Here is a 21,748-nt window from a genome sequence, read left to right on the forward strand (position 1 = left end):
TTACATTACAGAAAAAGGCTTACTACTTCACCGAATAAGAAGTTTAACAAGTGAAAAGCAAAAGACCATATTTTAGTGGGAATATAGACAGCAGCTAAAACTGAAAATCTCATAACTTAACACATCACATCTTCTCCTCCCAGATTGACTTTTTTCTCCTTCATTTCCTTTTTTTCTATAAAAATAGGACCATTGATTCTGTACTTAAGATTTTTTCCATAAGTTCATGGTTCTGCCTGGCAGACACGAGTGATCTAATGGGCATCTGGGCTCTGGAAGGAGTGAGAATCAACCAGTCCTGGCAGGCTTTTCCTGAGAGTTTGCAACAGGCTATGCTTTTATAACTATTAGCACTGCCACAGTGGCACCTGAGCTTAATTATTTTGGGTCAGCCTGATCAGTAGCTCAGAAGTCAGTCTGCTATGAAAATCCACTTGGTTTACACTATGTGGACACAGAACCATTCCATTCCTTCCTCACCAGTTTGACTTCACTCCTATGCATTTTATTGGTCAAAGAAAATATTTCTTTGCAGAATATAAACATCATACATTTGGGAAAATTCATATATAAAAATCATATGGACTTGGAGTAATTACAATTAACTTTAGCAAAGAAGGAAGATTTTCTTTTCTCACTTTGGTTTGCTTTCTAAACTTTGTGGTGATCTTGGACACATGAACACAGACTTCTTTTTTGAATTATCTCAGGTACCATGCTTAGAAGTTGCAATGTCCCGAAAATTTCTGGAATTTAGAAATAATACAGCGGTCTGGTAACTGCTCTGACAAGTCATGAGGAGGACAGGGGTGGGGATTGCTGGCGCTACCCCAAAGGCGGAGGTGACTGGAACAACTAAACCTTTTACATGGAGAATTCCAGATATACGTAAAGGTAGTCAGAATAATAATAACAACCATCTGTGTTATTATCAGCCAGATTTCTGATTGATTCTGATTCATGGTTGATTTTGTTTCATCCATCCGCAGCCTGTTCTCCCTCCCTCCCCCAAGCTGGAGTTATTTAATAGCAATCCAAGAGATGTTCTTGTTTGCTAATACAACCCAATACAGTGACCCGGATTGCCTGTTTCAGGCTCCTTCATAGCAGAGTCCCCCAGCTTTCCCAAGACTACAATAATCATCATGATGATGTCGACTCATCTTTCGCAGATGCTTCAGAATCTTGAGAATTGCATAGGTTTTGAAAATAGCACATTGTCTCCAGGAAAAATAAAATATCTGTCATGAGAATTATGGGCCAAGATCGACATTGAGGGAACAAGGTAGCCTATTTGTCTTCCACAGAGGTATTAATGTACGTGAGACTTCCTACAAGCAGCTTCAGGTTGGCATATGAGTTTGTAGTGGCTCCTTTCATCAAGCTGTGAGTTTACATTTATGTTACTTATTCACTGTAGAGATAGTTACAGAACACTTATGCTCAAGGCCCAGCAGTAAGCAAGGCCCTGCAGGGGGAGCTTACAATACAGATTATATTTGCATGTCAATAATGCATCTGTGTTTCTGGTGGGAATCCTAGGCTTCAATTTTTGTATTGAAGAGTGTGAGATTTGGTTGTCAGAGAGACATCAACCTTCTATGAACTGGGTAACAAGGGGATGGAGGCTTCTGATTTAATTAATGTGTTGAGTACTATTCTTGGGGTGAGGTCACATGGCAATCCCATGGAATGTTATGCTCTTTGGAGTCCTGCCTGAGCCTTCACCATGGGAGAGGGACTGGATATGAGACCAGTCTCACTTTTTTTTTTTCTTGACAGGCAGAGTTAGACAGTGAGAGAGAGAGAAACAGAGAGATAGGTCTTCCTTTTTCCGTTGGTTCACCCCCCAAGTGGCCACTACGGCCAGTGCGTTGCAGCCAGTGCACTGCGCCGATCCGAAGCCAGGAGCCAGGTGCTTCCTCCTGGTCTCCCATGCAGGTTCAGGGCCCAAGGACCTGGGCCATCCTTCACTGCTCTCCTGGGTCACAGCAGAGAGCTGGACTGGAAGAGGAGCAACCGGGACAGAACTGACGCCCCAACCGGGACTAGAACCCAGGTTGCCGGCGCTGCAGGCGGAAGATTAGCCTAGTGAGCCATGGCACTGGCTCAGTCTCACTTTTAAAATTGTATATGGCAGATATTCAGACAAGAAAAACAGTTGCATTATTGATATGCACACGTAGTCTATACTGGGATCCCCCCATCTACCTAGTAGGAGATACTTTCAACTGATTCTTAGATAACTCTTGGTCCTCCTAACCCTATCCTTACACAGAATTGGGATACTTTCCAGGGTGTTTCAGCTTTGGGAAAGGCTGTGTCCCGTGCTCCCTTGCGACTTGTCAACCTGACTTCTATTGGAAGCATCTTCTCTCTCAGTTTCTTCCTGATCAGGCCACCAGTTGACACTGTATCTCATTTCTATCAAAAGTATTTCCAAATCCATATCCATGTCTCTCAGCTTCTTCCTGTTCCAACCTGCATTCTTGTGTGCAGAGAAAATGACTCTAGTCTTCCTCCCTCCGCTCCAGGGCAAGTAGAGACTATTTTTTCAAAGAGTTATTTATTTCTTTGAAAAGCTGTGACAGACAGATACACACACACACACACACACACACAGAGAGAGAGAGAGAGAGAGAGAGAGAGAGAGAGGGAGAGAGAACCATCTGCTGGTTCATTCCCAAGTGGCTGCAACTGCCAGGACTGGCTTGGGTTGAAGCAAGGAACCATGAGCTCCACATAGATCTTCCACACGGGTGGCAGGAGCCCAAGACTTAGGCCATTCTCTGCTGCCTTCCCAGGCGAATTAGCAGAAATCTGGACGGGAAGCAGAGTAATTGGGATTTCAGCCAGTGCTCCAATATGGGATGCTGGTATTGTAAGTGGTGGCTTAACCTGCTGGGTCACAGTACCAGCCCCAGGCAGAAACTTCTGGGGACTAAGTTTAGACTGATTAGTTGCTCCCTTGGATTTTTCCATAAAATGTTGAGCAGGTTTGTAAGTGAGGGCAATTGTGTTTCCTTGAGATTTTCGCCAAGACAGTTGGCCTTGGTTTCTCCAAACTGCAGCATTCCACACCTTTCTGAGCATAGCGTTGTACCCTCCCTGATAGTCACCACAGCTGAGGAATAGGGCTAAAGTTCATTCTCAGGAATGCACTGGCATTCACAGATTCCTTTTCCCCTTATTGGCTAAATTTCTGCATTTCCTCCCATTTAGGATCACATCTGGTCTGGAAGCAGGAAGAGGAAAACTATTGTTTTTCTGTCCATTTTCCAGCCTTTGAGAGTTAGGAATTTACCTCTTGTAGCTTCTCTCTGGGCTGCTACTGGCTCATCCATTTCCCGAAAGCCCATGCTGTGTGAATAAAGAAATGGTACCTAAAACAGATTATGGGTGGGAGAAGCTGTCAAACATGTCAAAATGTTCATCACAACACTCCCCTAAAACCCATCATTTCAAACTCATGGCCTAAGAAAAATCATGAAATAGGAAAATTGTGTCTTTCTTACTTTCCTAACAGGATAGGACTCTGCTAGGTTTGTTGCAGGTCCAAAGATGAATCAAAGATATTGCCTACCCTCAAAACACTCAAGGTAGGCATTTAGCCAAGAGGTGAAGATGCTGGTTAAGACCCCTACATCCCACATTGGAGTGCCTGGGTTTAATTTCTGACTCTGTTCTCAATATCAATTTCTTGCCAATGTGTACCCTGGGAGGTGGCAGGTGATAGCTTAAGTGATTGGGACCCTGCCACCCACATGGGAGACCTAGATTGAGTTCTTAGCTTCTGACTGGGGGCCGTTGCAGGTATTTGGGCATTGAATCAGTGGATGAGAGCTAGCACTCTCTTTCTCATTTCTACCTCTCAAATAAATAAAAATTATATTAAAATAAGAATATGGAGGGCTCTGAGATGGCAGAATAGGGAGGGAGCTCACTGATAGTCCAGGAAAAGATAGTTTAATAAAAGTGGAGATACTGTAATCTCAGGGAAGAGTTAGGGAAACACTGCAGAGGAAACTCTTCCAGAATTAGAGGGGCACGGTGGACCTACATGGAGGGCACAGGCGCCCATGGCTCGGGAGCCCAGTTGCCAAGTCTGTGCACCAGTGCTGGAAAGGGAAGTGAGGTGAAACCGCAGTAGCCCAAGACACTGCAGGAAAAGTGCCAGGAAGAGCCCAGAGGGAACAAGGCCTGAAGCCTTGTGGGGGAAAGTACACCAGCCTAACTAGAGAAGAGAAAAAAAAGGGACTGGTATGGACACAATTCTCTCTCTCCATTCACTGTACAAAGGTGAGCCAGACAATAGAGCAGGCACCATTTTGGACATAAATAACAGCTGCACCAGCTCGGGGCTGTGCCCACCCTCAGCCAAGCAGAAAAACCTGACTCTGGCGGGGAGAAATAACAGGAGACTAAGACATAGTGAATGTGTGGAGCTTAGGAACTGTGACTGTGAAAAAACAAAACAAAACAAAACTGAGGGTGTGCAGGAGAACTCACTGTGTGGCTGAGATGTGAGTAGTCTCAGTGGGAGATGCCACAAATTCGGGCAGCTTTGGCTACCTGGTGAGAGATATTGCAGGGGTTCTGAGCTTACACTGAGGACTGCACAGATCCTTTGTGTGGTCCTTGGGACAGAGCAGACGAATATTATACCCATTGGGGCTAACACTCAGGCACTGATTGCCATTGAGAAGAGCTCAGCTGAGCAGAATTACTTCCCTTCTGAATAAAAAAAAAAAAGAGAGAGAAGACTTACCATGCCAAACCTGAGTGTGTCACTTTGGCACACCCTTAACCCTGAAGAACTGAATAGAGCTCTCTGGCCACACCCACCACAAGCCTCTAGAGATTCACCAAATGTAGACAATCCACTTAATCTAGAGTCATAGTATAATGAGAAAAGTCACAACAGCTCAAAAAAAGAAGAAGAAGAAACCAAAGAATATCTCCACAATGCCAAATAACAAATGCAGAAACCAAGGAAACAAGAACAAGGAAGACATCATGATGCTTCCAAATGAACATGGCCCTCCCAACAAAGAAAAGCCAAGGACCGGATGGATTCCCTGCTGAATTCTACCAGGCATTTAAAGAAAAACTAACTCCAATTCTTCTCAAATTATTCAGAACAATCAAAAGAGAGGGAATCATCTCAAATTCTTTCTATGAAGCCAGCATCACCTTGATTCCTAAACCTGAAAAAGACGCAGCATTGAAAGAGAATTATAGACCAATATCTCTGATGAACATAGATGCAAAGATCCTCAATAAAATTCTGGCCAATAGAATGCAACAACACATCAGAAAGATCATCCACCTAGACCAAGTGGGATCTATCCCTCGTATGCGGGGGTGGTTCAACGTTCACAAATCAATCAATGTGATACACCACATTAACAGACTGCAGAAGAAAAAACCATATGATTCTTTCAATAGATGCAGAGAAAGCATTTGATAAAATATAACACCCTTTCATGGTGAAAACTCTAAGCAAATTGGGTATTGAAAGAACATTCCTCAATACAATCAAAGCAATTTATGAAAAACCCACGGCCACTATCCTACTGAATGGGGAAAAGTTGGAAGCATTTCCACTGAGATCTGGTACCAGACAGGGAAGCCCACTCTCACCACTGCTATTCAATATAATTCTGTAAGTTTTAGCCAGAGCCATTAGGCAAGAAAAGAAAATAAAGGGGGCCGGCGCCGTGGCTTAACAGGCTAATCCTCCGCCTTGTGGTGCCGGCACACCAGGTTCTAGTCCCGGTTGGGGCGCCGGATTCTATCCCGGTTGCCCCTCTTCCAGGCCAGCTCTCTGCTATGGCCCGGGAAGGCAGTGGAGGATGGCCCAAGTGCTTGGGCCCTGCACCTCATGGGAGACCAGGAGAAGCACCTGGCTCCTGGCTTCGGATCAGCGAGATGCGCTGGCTGCAGCGGCCATTAGAGGGTGAACCAACGGCAAAAAGGAAGACCTTTCTCTCTGTCTCTCTCTCTCACTATCCACTCTGCCTGTCAAAAAATAAATAAATAAATAAAGGGATACAAATTGGGAAGGAAGAACTCAAACTATCCCTCTTTGCAGACGACATGATTCTTTATTTAGGGATCCAAAGAACTCTACAAGAGACTATTGGAACTCATAGAAGAGTTTGGTGAAGTAGCAGGATATAAAATCAATGCATAAAAACCAACAGTCTTTGTATACACAGGCAATGCCACGGCTGAGAAAGAACTTCTAAGATCAATCCCATTCAGAATAGCTACAAGAACAATCAAATACCTTGGAATAACTTAACCAAGGATGTCAAAGATCTCTGTGATGAGAATTACAAAATCTTAAAGAAAGAAATAGAAGGGGATACCAAAAAATGGAAAAATCTTCCATGCTCATGGATTGGAAGAATCAATATCATCAAAATGACCATTCTCCCAAAAGCAATTTATAGATTCAATGCAATACCAATCAAAATACCAAAGACATTCTTCTCAGATCTGAAAAAAAAATGATGCTGAAATTCATATGGAGGCACAGGAGACCTTGAATAGCTAAAATAATTTTGTACAACAAAAACAAAGTTGGGGGCATCACAATACCAGATTTCAGGACATACTACAGGGCAGTTGTTATCAAATAGCATGGTACTGGTACAGAAACAGATGGATAGACCAATGGAACAGAATAGAAACACCAGAAATCAATACAAACATCTACAGCCAACTTATATTTGATCAAGGATCCAAAACAAATTCCTGGAGCAAGGACAGTGTATTCAATAAATGGTGCTGGGAAAACTGGATTTCCACATTGCAGAAGCATGACACAATATCCCTACCTTATGCCTTACACAAAAATCCACTCAACATGGATTGAAGATCTAAATCTATGACCTGACACCATCAAATTATTAGAGAACATCAGAGAAACCCTGCTAGATATAGGTACAGGCAAAGACTTCTTTGAAAAGACCCCAGAGGCACAGGCAGTCAAAGCCAAAATTAACTATTGGGATTACATCTAATTGAGAAGTTTCTGTACTGCAAAAGAAAGATACAGGAAAGTGAAGAGGCAACCAACATAATGGGAAAAGTATTTGCAAACTATGCAACCTATAAAGGCTTAATAACCAGAATCTACAAAGAGATCAAGAAACTCCACAACAACAAAACAAACAACCCACTTAAGAGATGGGCCAAGGACCTCAATAGACATTTTTCAAAAGAGGAAATCCAAATGGCCAACAGACACATGAAAAAATGTTCAGGATCACTAGCAGTCAGGGAAATGCAAATCAAAACCACAATGAGGTTTCTACTCACTCTGGTTAGAATGGCTTACATACAGAAATCTACCAACAACAGATGCTGGCGAGGATGTGGGGAAAAAGGGACACTAACCCACTGTTGGTGGGAATGCAAACTGGTAAAGCCACTATAGAAGTCAGTCTGGAGATTCCTCAGTAACCTGGATATAACCCTACCATACAACCCAGCCATCCCACTCCTTGGAATTTACCCAAAGGAAATTAAATTGGCAAATGAAAGAGCTGTCTGGACCTCTATGTTTATTGCAGCTCAATTCACAGTAGCTAAGACATGGAATCAACCTAAATGCCCATCAACAAAAGACTGGATTAAGAATTTTTGGGATATATACTCTACAGAATACTACAGAGTCGTAAAAAGCAATGGAATCCAGTCATTTGCAACAAAATGGAGGGATCTGGAAAACATCATGCTGAGTGAAATAAGCCAGTCCCAAAGGGACAAATATATGTTCTCCCTGATTGGTGACAATTAACTGAGCACCTAAAAGGAAACCTGTTGAAGTGAAATGGACAGTATGAGAAACAATGACTTGATCAGCCGTAGTCCTACTGTTGATGAACAGCTTAATACTTTGTTCCTTTTAATATTTTTTGTCCTACTTAATACCATTGGTTGAACTCTTTAATTCACACACAATTATTCTTAGGTGTTTAAACTTAACTGAAAAGTGATCCCTGTTAAATATAAGAGTGGGAATAAGAGAGGGAGGAGATGTACAATTTGGGACATGCTCAATCGGACTTTCCCTAAATGGTAGAGTTACAAACGTGCTAGGGGATTCCAATACAATCCCATCAAGGTGGCATGTACCAATGCCATCTCACTAGTCCAAGTGATCAGTTTCGGTTCATAGTTGATCATAATGATAAGATTAAGAGTCAAAGGGATCGCATAAACAAGACTAGTGCCTGCAAATACTAACTGATAGAATTAAAAAGGAGAGAATGATCCAACATGGGAAGCAGGATACACAGCAGACTCATAGAATGGCAGCTGTCCTAAAGAGCACTCTGGCCTCAGAACCAGCCCTTAAGGCATTCAGATCTGGCTAAAAAGCCCATGAGAGTATTTCAGGCATGGAAAGCCAAGACACTCTGGAAAAAAAAAAAACCTAAGTGAAAGATCTCTGCGAGTGAGATCCCAGTGGAAAGAACAGGTCATCAAAGAAGGAGGTACCTTTCTCTGAAGAGAGGAGAGAGCTTCCACTTTGACTATGACCTTGGTTAATAAGATCAGAGTTGGTGAAGTCAAGAGGCTTCCATAGCTTTGTCAGCTCATGACAAGATCCTCGGGTGATTACTGATGTCATAAATAAGAGTGTCAATTGTTAAATCAACAGCAGGAGTCACTGTGCACTTACTCCCCATGTAGGATCTCTGTCCTTAATGTGTTGTACTATGTGAATTAATATATAACTAGTACTCAAATGGTACTTTATACTTTGTGTTTCTGTGTGAGTGCAAACTGCTGAAATCTTTACTTAATATATACTAAATTGATCTTCTGTATATAAAGATAATTAAAAATGAATCATTATGAAGAATGGGATAGGAGAGTGAGTGGGAGTTGGGATGGTTGCTGGTAGGAGGGAGGTTGTGGGGGGAAAAGTTGCTATAATCCAAGAGTTGTACTTTGGAAATTTATATTTATTAAATAAAAGTTAAAAAAAATCTTATGTTGATTGAAAATCAAAAAAAAGCAAGAACATGGTCAAGTGTATATGTACATATACATAGAACTGTATGCAAGGTAGTCAGCGTTCAATGATAAAATGATGACAGACTGTGTACAGACACTGGTTCAGCCCTCACAGCTATGTTATAAGGTAGATGCTGTAATAGTCCTTGCTTTATAAATAATGAAACTGAAACACAGAGAAGGTAAATAATTTGTCAGTATGACAACTAATAAACAACAGAGGCAAAAGCCTACCCAGATAACACTGAAGAGCCCACTCTGAGATGGGATGAAAGTAAGTCCAGAGCCCAAGAAGCACTTAGGAAACCTGTGTGAGAGACAGTAGTTAATGGGGGCTTAAGAATGGGTGGGAAAGCAATGGAAGCCTAAGAATATCAGGCACTCATGAGCAATATTATTGATCCTAATATCAAGTTGGAAACAACCCAAATGTCTAAACATTCTAGCTTTATGACCACATCTCTCTGAGCCTTAGTGTCTTCCTCTGTAAATGGGCACAGTAAGAGTGCTGATGACTGGGGACCTCCTTGGTCTGATCAAGTGCTTATCACAGTGTTTCACATGTGGTAGCAACTCCACAACTTTCAGTGCTGAGGAGCAGCAACAGAAATTCCTGTAGCAGATCCTCTAAGTGCTGCAGTACCATAAGCAATGACACCATGTCAATAGAATATTTAAAAAAAAAACAAAATGGAAACATGCCAGGGGATTCCAATACAATCCCATCAAGGTGGCATGTACCAATGCCATCTCACTAGTCCAAGTGATCAATTTCAGTTCACAATTGATGACTCTGATAGGTCTAAGAGTCAGAGGGATCACACAAACAAGACTAGTGTCTGCGAATACTAACTGATAGAATCAAAAAGGGAGAGAACGATCCAACATGGGGAGCGGGAGACACAGCAGACTCATAGAATGGCAGATGTCCTAAATAGCACTCTGGCCTCAGAATCAGCCCTTATGGCATTCAGATCTGGCTCAAGAGCCCATGAGAGTATTGTAGGCATGGAAAGCCAAGACACTCTGGAAAAAAAAAGACCTAAATGAAAGATCTCTGCGAGTGAGATCCCGGTGGAAAGAACGGGGCCATCAAAGAAGGAGGTACCTTTCTCTGAAGGGAGGAGAGAACTTCCACTTTGATTATGACCCTTTCGGAATAAGTTTGAAGTTGGCAAACCCTAAAGGCTTCCATAGCCTTGGCAACTCGTGACTGGAGCCTAGGGAGATTACTGACGCCATAAACTAGAGTGTCAAATTGTTAAGTCAGCAACAGGAGTCACTGTGTACTTACATCTCATGTGGGATCTGTCCTTAATGTGTTGTCCAATGTGCAGTGATGCTATAACTAGTACTGAAACAGTATTTTTACACTTTGTGTTTCTGTGTGGGTACAAACTGATGAAATCTTTACTTAGTATATACTGAATCGATCTCCTGTATATAAAGATATTGAAAATGAAAAAAAAAAACCTGGTGTTATATTGGAAATTGTATAGGAAATTAATTAATTTTTAAATAGTATATCATGTGGGTTCTCTGTCTTTAATGTGCTGTACATTGTGATTTAATGCTATAACTAGTACTCCAACAGTGTTTTTTCACTTTGTGTTGCTATGTGGGGGCAAACTGTTGAAATCTTTGCTTGATATGTGCTAAACTGATCTTCTGTATATAAAGAGAATTGAAAATGAATCTTGATGTGAATGGAAGGGGAGAGGGAGCAGGAAAGGGGAGGGTTGTGGGTGGGAGGGAAGTTGTAGGGGGTGGAAGCCATTGTAATCCATAAGCTGTACTTTGGAAATTTATATTCATTAAACAAAAGTTTAAAAAATGCATTGTTCTTTAGTGTCCTTAGGGGGCTGGTCCTAGGATTGGTCCTAGCATCTCCTGTGGGTACCAAAATCCATGGATGCTTAAATCCCTTATAGGAAGTGGTATCATTTTTGCTCATAGCCTATACACATCCTCTTAAATATGTTAAATCATTTCTATATGACATTTAATACCTAATAAAATGTGAATGGTATGTAAATAGAGGTTATTCTGTTTTGCTTAGGGAATAATATAAGAATAAAAACTCTACATATTCAATACAGAAACAATGTTTCAAAAATATTTTTGATTAGTGATTGGTTGCATCCTTAGGTGTGGAACCTGTCCATATAGAGAGATGATTATAAGAGAATAGGCTCATTGTATTAAAGGAAAAAAAACACATGGGAACCAGTGTTGTGGCATAGTGGGTAAAGCTGCTGACTGTGACATTGGTATCACATATAGGCACTGGTTTGAGTTCCAGTGTCTCCATTTCTGACCCAGCTCTATGCTAATGGCATGAGAAAAGCAGCAGAAAATGGCCCACGTGCTTGAGCCTTGCCAACCAGTTGGGAGACTCAGATGAAGCTTCTGGCTCCTGGATTTGACTTGGCTCAGCCCTGGCTGTTGCAGCCTCTTGGGGAGTGAACCACCCTTTGAAAGATCTCTCTCTCTCTCTCCCTCTGTAACTCCAATTTTCAAGTTAAATAAATAGATCAATCTTCTTAAAAAAAGAGAAAAAAAAGCATGGCAACCTGGGATCTAGATTTTATATGTAAAATATCAGAAAGTAATTCACAGAAAATATTAACATTAGGTTTTCTTGGGATGATCAAACTGTCAATGGTCTTTGCCTTCTTTGTTTTTTTTATATTTCCCCATTTTCCGCCCATAGACAAAATAGTTTTATAATTCAAGCTTAATTTTTTCATGGCACTGAAAACTTATCTCCTACCAGACACTCCTGTGACACCCATCTCTCACAGTCTATATCTGTTTACCTCTTTCAAAAATGATCCTTAAAATATGTATTTTGTCTTCAAGTAGGATATGCATTTCTGAAACTACCCACCCACTCTGGAACTATCTTGTCACATGTTGGGGATACTGTTATGGTCAATTTCATTGCTTGCTTTATCATTTCAAGTTCACTTTGTTTAATAACCACACATCAACTTTGGTTTAGAGATGGAGAGTCTCCTGGATTTGATATATAAGTTTGGTCATCTCGCGGGATATCTCTTTCTCTTTTTCCATCATTCCAGGTTATCTGGCCACCTTTCCCCTGTACCAAAATGTAGCTTAAGCTTGACCTAGGCCATGGTCCAATGAGGAGTTTCAAAGGCAGTCCCTGTCTCACATACATGCCTCCTTTCTTGCTCCACAAAGATTGCATACATTATGGAGTATTCCTTTCAACACATACTGGGGTGATTGAACACTGTCTTTTGAAATGAATTATTCTGGCAGACACATTTTAACATTTTTTTCTAGGGAGACAAAAATGTGGATGTGTGTTAAATATGAGGACTTCCCCAAATTCACAGAAAATAAGAAGTTACAAATATGCCTGGATTTCAAGAAGATTTTGATCCTAAATAAACTTAGTCCATTCCACTTTTCCCACAAACTTTTGGAAGTGCCCTCGTGTACTCAACTGAATTCTCACCATGCTTTTTAGCAGGAATAGGAATTAGCTCACTCTTGATGAAATTGAGATGCAGGTGCTTAAAGAAATATTAGAGATGTTGTAGTTAAACATTGGAGAAGACACTGAGGTCTAGAGATGGGGCCACCTGTTTGGTTCCCTGGTGATGACATGGGAAAGGGGGACACTGAATTCCTGCAGTCTTGGCTCGTGGTCCGGTGGTATTCCCATCTTACAGCTCCTGTGAGCTGAAGGTCAGTAAGATATTTATGATTCTCCCTTAAAGACAGTTTTTCTCTTGGGTTCCAAGGTCCCTTGGCTTTCTAAAGGTTATGTTGACAAGTGTCTCTTTTTCAACATTTTAATTTACATATATCTATATCTATATCTATATCTATATCTATATCTATATCTATCTTTCCTCATGGCTAGATTTCTAAAGGCAGCACTTCCTTGTCAATAATATTTAAATAAATTCAAGTGACTTCTACTTTTCCTCCATATGACAGAAGTACATTAAAAATCTTTATGTGTTGGCATTTCGCAATTCATATAGTCAGTAGCAATAACCATGTTTCTTCTCAGACACAAGGGGAGTTTATACTCTATCACAATTTCCAGCACTTAGCTAGGAGGGGCCTTAATAATTATGTGGATAAAACAATCTCCCTTCTGCAGTGGCTGGTGCAAATCCTCCTGGAGACAGTTAGTAAGCCTGGAGGAGAGAATTTTTTATTCCATTAAATTATAACAGCTTTATTACATGGAGCTCAGAGTGCCCTATGCAGTAAGGTGTTGCTACCTTCACTCACCAGGCATCCTGGAACCTCCCTGAGTGATGGTCCAAGAGCTCTCCCCGATGTCCAGTGATGGCTATTCCTCCATGTTTTGCTTGCAATGACTTGCAATGACCTCTCCCAGGTACTGCCCCAACTTGGTGCTGAATTATTGGGGCGATTGAAATTTTTGCTAACGTGCACCTCCTCCTTCATGAATTTCATGGTTTTGTCCATACAGCTCTCTTAGGACAAGTTTAAAATATTAGTATCTTGCCGGCGCCAGGCTCAATAGGCTAATCCTCCGCCTTGCGACGCTGGCACACGGGGTTCTAGTCCTGGTCGGGGCGCCGGATTCTGTCCTGGTTGCCCCTCTTCCAGTCCAGCTCTCTGCTGTGGCCCAGGAGTGCAGTGGAGGATGGCCCAAGTGCTTGGGCCCTGCACCCGCATGGGAGACCAGGAGGAAGCACCTGGCTCCTGGCTTTGGATCAGCGCGGTGCACCGGCCGCAGCACGCCGGGGGCGCAGTGGCCATTGGAGGGTGAACCAACATCAAAAGGAAGACCTTTCTCTCTGTCTCTCTCTCACTGTCCACTCTGCCTGTCAAAAAAAAAAGATATTAGTATCTTAATCTGTCATAAAGTTTTGCATTAATTTTGATCTTTCAACATAGCACATAGAACGTTCTTACTTTCATGACAGATTTTGCACTTGGTGAGTTGATGCTTGGCCTCACCATACTCTACTTCAAGAACAGGTTCCCATGTGTCATTCTTGGGAGTATATATTCAGTCCTATGGAACTTTTTCACCCATCTCTGTTTCTTTTTGTGCTATCAGCAAGAGGGCTAGCAGGTACAGGCTGGTGTCAGAACTTTTATTTGGGTAAGGCGGGGACATAGCGGGTAGAAAGTTCGCACAGGGCTATTCATTCATTTGTTCAGTGTTTATTTTTTTCCTATGGCACAGTTGGTCAGGATATGGTTCTGAGACCAGATAGACAGCACCATCTCTGCATGATTGGTATTGTTGCTTTTCAGAGAGAAGAGGCCCAGTCTCCATCACCTTCCTTAGCTAAGGCTTAAACACAGCCCAGGGTATGTGCAGCTTCTTTGTCTCCTTCATGCCTTCCCTTTCTGGCCTTGGTTAGCCTAAGAAGGGACAGCAATTCAGCTTTTGCAAACAGAAGGTTAACTTGCTGCTCTGCCTTGAGAGGATGCTGGTGTCCTGACCTCTGAAGCCTCCCTCCTGTCCTCACCACCTGGCTTCCTCACGGACCCTCAGAGGCCAACATGAAGAGCAGCTGGCTAGGGTTTGGGCAGAGACAGAGTACGCAGTGTGGCTTGTCCATCAGTTGAGGCTGGGAACGGGCCTTTGGGGAATCAATAGCTTGTTCTCATGCTCTTGAAACACGAACAGGGCACCTGGTGTGGGGGGTGCGGCTGCAGCTGTGCAGTGTCACAGCAAGGAGAGAGACACTTGGGCCCGTACGCACACAGGGAAGAAGGAAGAGGAAACCACGAGAAGGGATTCAATGTGAAGTTCAGAGCTGGAGTACCCCAGAAGGGGCTGGGCTTGTTCCCAGCCAAGAGTTTAAAAGGGGGATAGAAAGAAGGCTTTCTCCCTCCTGAGACTGGGAAACACATGTTCTCTGATTCAAAGGGCAGAGCCGCATTGCACAGCTCATGCATTATTCATGAGCCAGCCTACTTCTAGGTTTGAGGGACAGTTATTTATAGCATATAATCCTTTTTACAAAATGACACTACCCAGGCTGCAGGCTGAATTACATTTAAGGCAAGTGTCCCGAACTGGATGGAAATCCTATTGATGTTTCTGAACATATATAATATGTGCTTGAAAATGAGTATGTATAACTCGTCTTTTTGCCACATTTCTTCACAATAGCACGGGTTTTCGACAGCCAGCCTCAGTGGTGAGCTATGGCGAAGAATGGAATGGCATGACATCTATTTATACCTATTTTAAAACAGCAGGAAAAAAATATGTCAAGGCTTACACTAACACTATAGAGGTGCTGGATGATGGAAAATGCTGTGCAGGGCTTCATTTTCTTGTCAGTGTATCATCGTGATCCTTTCCATGTTTCCCATTATTTGCATACAACCGGCAACCTATTCACAGTTGATGATAAACCAGGTAGGTCAGGATCAGCCAGGACTGACCATTGTCTGAGACACACGACCAGCTCCCCCCGACCCCCGACGTCCGCAGTACTGCATGCAGATACAATTCCGTGTCAGCCGTTAGCACGGCACTCACTCAGAAGAGGCAGAAGTCAGAACAGAGGAGATGGAGAGCTTCATTCAGGGCTGAGGGGAGAAACAAGGACCAGAGGTACAGGACAGAGCTAAGATCCAATTTGGTCAATCTCATCCCAAAAAACACAGAGCAGAGAAGGCTTTTATAGTAGAGTGGCAAAAAGTAGATTCTGGGTACACAACAGGCATAATGGCTTGCTTTATTTGCATTTTTTGCTTTAGCCCTAGGTAAGACTATCTTCCATCAGGTTGGCTGGTAACACTCGGTTTTCAACATGGAAAATATCCATTACATGATTACCATTTCCATTAGAGAACTAAGGAGAAATAGACGAATCCAGTGAACATCAATAATCTTAGAAAGGCTGTTCCTAGGGGTTTTTCAGCCATGCAGAGCTGCACATACCTCTCCCAGGTGTCTCTGGTGAAGCTGGCTCAGGCTGTCTGGGCTTGCTGATGTAGCAAGGGCCAGTTTGTCAATGGAACATCAAGGGGAAGTTTCTTTCCATTCTACATAGTTGATTATTTGGGACTAACAAACAAACTGACAATGGACAGGTTCATAGGAGAAAGGATGCACACATTTATTACTGTTGAAGTGCATACAGGAGTTGTACCAGGTATGAAAATTGAAAAAGGGCCAGATGGTTGAAACGTAAGCACTCGCTCCACAAAAGAGAGAGAAGTGAGAGTCCTGCAGCTGATTTTAGACGAATAGTCCATGATTTTTAGAGGAAATGGATGGCTCCAAAGAACAAACCATAGCCTGGGGCAAAGTGTGCCTGGGCTGTGTGTGTGCAGCCAACTGCAGTCCTTCTTCCCTTGAGTTGATTTTTGGAGGACCTGGCCATTAGGCCGATAGGGGAACTTCAGAGAAAGTCCCTTCCTGCACTGAGGAAGGGAAAGAGGGGGTGAGACAGAAGAGGATGAAGAATTTTTAGATGTTCTTGATTCTCTTTCGGTTCAAAGCATTCAGCATGTCAACACGCCACACTTCGGGGTGTCATGTTATGAGCCCCAATGTAAGCATCTGCAGAAGTCGGTCCGTAGAAGGCTCTGGGCCCCACAGTAGCATCTTCATCACTGATCTGTTAGGAAATTGCTGTTGCAGAGAAAGCAATGTGGAGGGAAAACAGCACTTTCTTCTGAAGCCAAACTGCTTTGGTTTGGAATCTTGCCTTTAGGTCAGAAAATGTGTTTACCAAAGAAGTCCCTGTTCAGTTTCCTCCCTTGCTCACAATTTCTCTCCCAGAAGCAGTGACTGTGGGAACAATAGCACAGCCCTTTTGGGTCCTAAGCACCTGCTCTGGCATCTTCTGCCTCACTTAGCCATTATCCTGGTCTCTGGGCTAATCTGCACTTGGTACAGTGGCTTATGCAACACAAATGGGGGGTCACTGGCAGCAGTTCCATGCACACCACTGACAACACAACCTCTAAAAGACACAGGGTGCTCAGCACCCAGGGGACAGCAGCTCTGGCCAGTACCTGACCAAGCAATTAACCTGGAACCAGGCTGCTTGGCCCTGCAGGGTGGGCAGTTGGAAGTGAGGACGGATGGGCAGGTGATCACCAAGGAGTATTTATTTATTTATTTATTTATTGACAGGCAGAGTGGATAGTGAGAGAGAGAGAGACAGAGAGAAAGGTCTTCCTTTTTGCCGTTGGTTCACCCTCCAATGGCCGCTGCGGCCGGCGCACCGCGCTGATCTGAAGCCAGGAGCCAGGTGCTTCTCCTGGTCTCCCATGTGGGTGCAGGGCCCAAGCACTTGGGCCATCCTCTACTGCACTCCCGGGCCACAGCAGAGAGCTGGCCTGGAAGAGGGGCAACCGGGACAGAATCTGGCGCCCCAATCGGGACTAGAACCCTGTGTGCCGGCGCTGCAAGGTGGAGGATTAGCCTGTTAAGCCACGGCACCTGCCCCAAGGAATTTTTTGGTTAGACAAAGAAGGTGCTGTACTTAGAAAACAAAGCTGGCCCTGGAATAAACCATAGAGGAAATCATGCTTTGGTCACTCATTATCTCAAAAGCTCAATTTTTTTTTTGGACAGGCAGAGTTAGACAGTGAGAGAGAGATAGAGAAAACGGTCCTCCTTTTTCTGTTGGTTCACCCCCCAATGGCTGCTGCAGCTGGCGCACGCGCTGATCTGAAGCCAGGAGCCAGATGCCTCTCCTGGTCTCCCATACTGGTGCAGGGCCCAAGGACCTGTGCCATCCTCCACTGCACTCCCGGGCCACAGCAGAGAACTGGACTGGAAGAGGAGCAACCGGGACAGAACCTGGCGCCCCATCCGAGACTAGAACCCAGAATGCCGGCGCTGCAGACGAAGGATTAGCCTAGTGAGCCACGGTGCCGGCCTCAAAAGCTCAAATTTTGTGCTACTTGTTTTTCTTTGGATGGAAGGAAGATGGGTTCATTTAGCAAACCATTTCATGTTTCAGGGTATATGGGAAACACAGAATTCAGTCTTTATGGTCAAAATTCCAGTGCAGGAAGAACATATCCTTTCCAATTTCAGAAAACGAGAAGGTATATGAGGAGGGGTCTCTGTCAAATAAGGAGGAAGAGTGAAGGCACATAGGTGTTAACCTGCGATGCCAGCATGTAGGGACAGGGTCTGCAAGAACTGTTGGTGACCTAATTAGTCGCATCCATGTTATGATCAGCATATATCAAATGCCAGAAGAAACAAATTAAATTTGAAAGGTGCCCTGACCATATTCCCACCTCAATCAGGAGGGTTGCTGTTGAAAATCACACAAGTGTAGAGTATGGGGGAGTGGGAAAAGAGCAATGACTCCTTGTTCATTTTGTTTGCATGAGACAGGGTGCCTTTGCTGTCATTTCTAGGGTCTTCCAAGATCCAGGAACAGGTTCACTGAGGTCACATGGCCTATGAGATCTCAAAGTTCAAAGACAAAGGGGCTCCATTTTCCTCTCTTTTTTGCACACTTTCATCAAGATGTTCATCTGCCGCCATGAAATGTTTGGTAGTGCCTACGCATCAACGCAGAAGCCATTCGCATCCAACTACTCAGGTATGAAGCACTTGCCGCCGGCGAATGGGCACTAGGTGGCGCCGTCTCCCTCGTAATGCAAGCGCTACTCCCTCTTCAGCAGCCCTGAAATGGACCAGAATGAAATTTTCCAGGTTTCAAGGAAACCATCCTTTCTAATAATAATGAGATGGTAATTAGTAGGGGAAATGGCATAAAATTATTTCACCATTTAATGAAACCATGATTCTCAGCTACAGAAAAATGTCTTTTTTAAAAGTTCATTCAGCAAGCATGTAAAAATGTCCAGGCTTCCCTGCCTGCTTTACTTAGTGGCCATGCTTAATGATCTCCACCACCTGTTCCCTGATCAGCTTCATCCAGCGTCATAGAAAGGTCAGGGGTTCACATCTTGCCCCCACAGACTCTTAAGGTCAGTCTGCAAGATTCCTGAAGAATGTATGTGTGTGTGTGTAGGGGGGTGACCCCAGATAGAAGAAAGACCTGAGAGTAGAATGAAGCCCCTGGATGTGATCTGGCAGCACTAAGCAGGTACGGGCAGGGGGCCAGACATATCTCTGTCCTTTCTCATACAACCGATCTCTAGTTTAAGGATGAGAAAAGGGAAAGTTTAGGTTATTTTGTAACTTTTCAAAGGCAACATCAAAATCAAAGTGACTTGAAATTTAGGTCTATTTGTCTCTAACACCCACACTTCTGTGCCCGCCCTTCCATCTACCAATTGTTAAGGGATGTGCAAAGGAAGAGCAGGCAGAAACAGAAAGAATTATTTCTTAGGGAAAACCCAAAAGGTAAAGGGGTTTGTGTTGAGTGAATCCAGAGCTCTCCTTACAATCCACCCATTGGGTAAGGGGACAGATTTCATACAGATGATAGAACAAGATCACTAAGGCTTTGCCAAAAAGGACGCTTTGTGAACGAATGAAGATGAAATGAGAATGAGCTTGGGACAAATGAGTTTGGCAGTACAGGGAGAGGAACGTGAAGGATTCCCCCACAGCCAGCATCTATCAGCCGGGGAGTAAAAATAGATGGAGGCTGGGCTTTGCTTTGCTATTGTCTCCAAGCCCTGCCTTGTGCGAGCTCTCGCATCATTTCATGCCGCAGACTCTGCCTCATCCTCCTACACCACGATGTGCTTTTCTCCACCCGGAGAAGTGATGATTCCAGCAGCCTTTGTGGTTACGTACTGCTTGCCCTCTGAGATGTGGCCGGTTACAGACACCTAATCGCAGATTTACAGATCTGCCACTGAAGGTTGCACGTGCAAGCTGCTAAATAATTTCTTATTAAGGATCATTCCAAATTGCTGTGGCCTGACTTCCACACTGTGCAATCCACAGTGACTCTGTACAATAAATGGGGTTCTTTTCTACTGTTTTATTCTGCAATTTGGCACTGGCTACAGGGGGCCCATACTTGTACTTCTAAGAACCACAGCTCAGCATCATTAAACGAGGTATTATTTTGTGTTTAGTAGAGCACTAAATTGGTGATATATAGTTGTGATTCTGCTAGTGAGTATCCATGTTACCGTGGCAACAATAGTATTCCATATTAGGTTGTCCTGGATGTTTCTGGGGAGCAACCAGGTCTCCATAAATTCTCCCATTTACTTTGGAAACCCTAATAGCTCGTGTTTATGCATGCTGAATAAAATTAGCCATATTAGGGCTCCAACACTGAGAATGCATCCAACTCTGTTATTATGTCAATTTACTACATGTTCATGAAGCATTAGCATTAAAATCAAATAGACAATTAGTGAACTGCAAGTGACTAATGCACCTATATTGTACGAATTTGTCTTTTCATATTCAAAGCATTTGTAAGAACTCCAAGTTCTGCCTTCTCAGCCACTAACCTTGGGGCTCTGCATCTGAAACTTGCCACACACCTGTGCACATGTACTCTTTTACACATCCCACGCATGCACACTCACACTGATAGACATGCACACAGGCCTGCACTGGCACACGCACTGGCATGCATGCAAACATGTTCATACCTGTGCACACACAGACACACACACGTGTGCTTGCACACAGATCTGTGTAAGAAGGAGTCACATTTACGAGGAACAGCCTCTGCTCCATAAGCCATGTCTGGCTGCATGAAGAGAAAGCAAATGAATCGCACTGGGAAGGGAACTGAAGGAAAGCAGGTCACTATGTGTCAAGGACTGAGGATCTTGAAGAGAGAAAGACAGGCAGTTACTCTGATCAAGCGTTTGCTTCTCTACTTCGCTCTGTTTTTGTTCATCTAAGTCATTCACCTTGGGTATTCTTTAAATAGCAGGGGCTTCTTTAAAGAGTGCTTAGTGTGTGTGTGCGTGCGCACACAGAGTCTGGATGTGTGTCTCTGTGTGTTGTGGACAGGATGGAGAATGTGGGAGGAAGCGAGGGACAAAAGGAGAGGGGAGGAATAGAAGAAAAGGAGGGGACAGAGCAGGAGGAGGTGGGAGTAGGGCTCAGTGGACAGGTGGATATCACATGGAAGGGAGAGGCTCTGCCTGAGGCATGTGTGGGGGAAACTCTCAGCTCCTCTTCCATCACATGTTCTGAATCTCATTTTTGAACTGAGAAGCGCAGGATACTCATTGGCTGACTTCCCATCAGAGTCAACCTTCACAGAGCAGCAAGATCTCCCAGGAGGAAGAGATTCTGAATTCTAAATGGGTTGGGTCGGGTGGATTTAGACAGGGAGCCTCAAGCATCAATCTTGCTGCGACAACACATCCTGGTGGAACTGGCCCAGCAGCTCAGAGTGCTCCCCCTGGGTTCTCGGAGATGGTGTGTGTGTTATGTGTGTGTGCGTGTGTGTGCTGTGTGTGTGTGTGTGTGGCTTCCTGCAGGTTCATCTAGCGGGCGGCAGTCTTACTCACAACCCTCTGCTGCTCAGGAAAAACCTTCACCTACAGAAACCAGATAACTTTCAACATCAACAAGGAGGAACATGGCAAGCTTTGAAATAGCAAACGAGCAGCAGGCAGCATTCTCTTGCAGTCGCAAAAATACATATGTGCTATTGTTTTGTTGAATAGAGTCATGCTACAAACACAGGTTCAAATATTCCCAGGTATTCTCTGTCCCCTCACTCCCCCAACGCCTTTAACTGAATCAGTGAAAGTGCTAATGATTTTATCCCTGGTGGTTCCAAAGTCTCCAGAA

At 43.6% G+C, this 21,748-nt stretch overlaps 1 protein-coding gene across 1 annotated transcript in view; it reads left to right on the forward strand.

Annotated features, from left to right (window-relative positions):
• LOC133773502 (uncharacterized) overlaps positions 1 to 19,807 on the forward strand; it is a 38,367-nt gene extending 18,560 nt beyond the window's left edge. Inside the window, exons 5-7 of the mRNA XM_062210817.1 lie at positions 16,528 to 16,580; positions 18,524 to 18,599; positions 19,686 to 19,807. Of these exons, the coding sequence (XP_062066801.1) occupies positions 16,528 to 16,580; positions 18,524 to 18,599; positions 19,686 to 19,807 (251 nt within the window). The remainder of the gene's footprint in view (positions 1 to 16,527; positions 16,581 to 18,523; positions 18,600 to 19,685) is intronic.
• Positions 19,808 to 21,748: the final 1,941 nt, after the last annotated feature.

The sequence above is a fragment of the Lepus europaeus genome, chromosome 14 (genome assembly GCF_033115175.1).
Source record: "Lepus europaeus isolate LE1 chromosome 14, mLepTim1.pri, whole genome shotgun sequence".
In the NCBI taxonomy this organism is placed as follows: domain Eukaryota; kingdom Metazoa; phylum Chordata; class Mammalia; order Lagomorpha; family Leporidae; genus Lepus; species Lepus europaeus.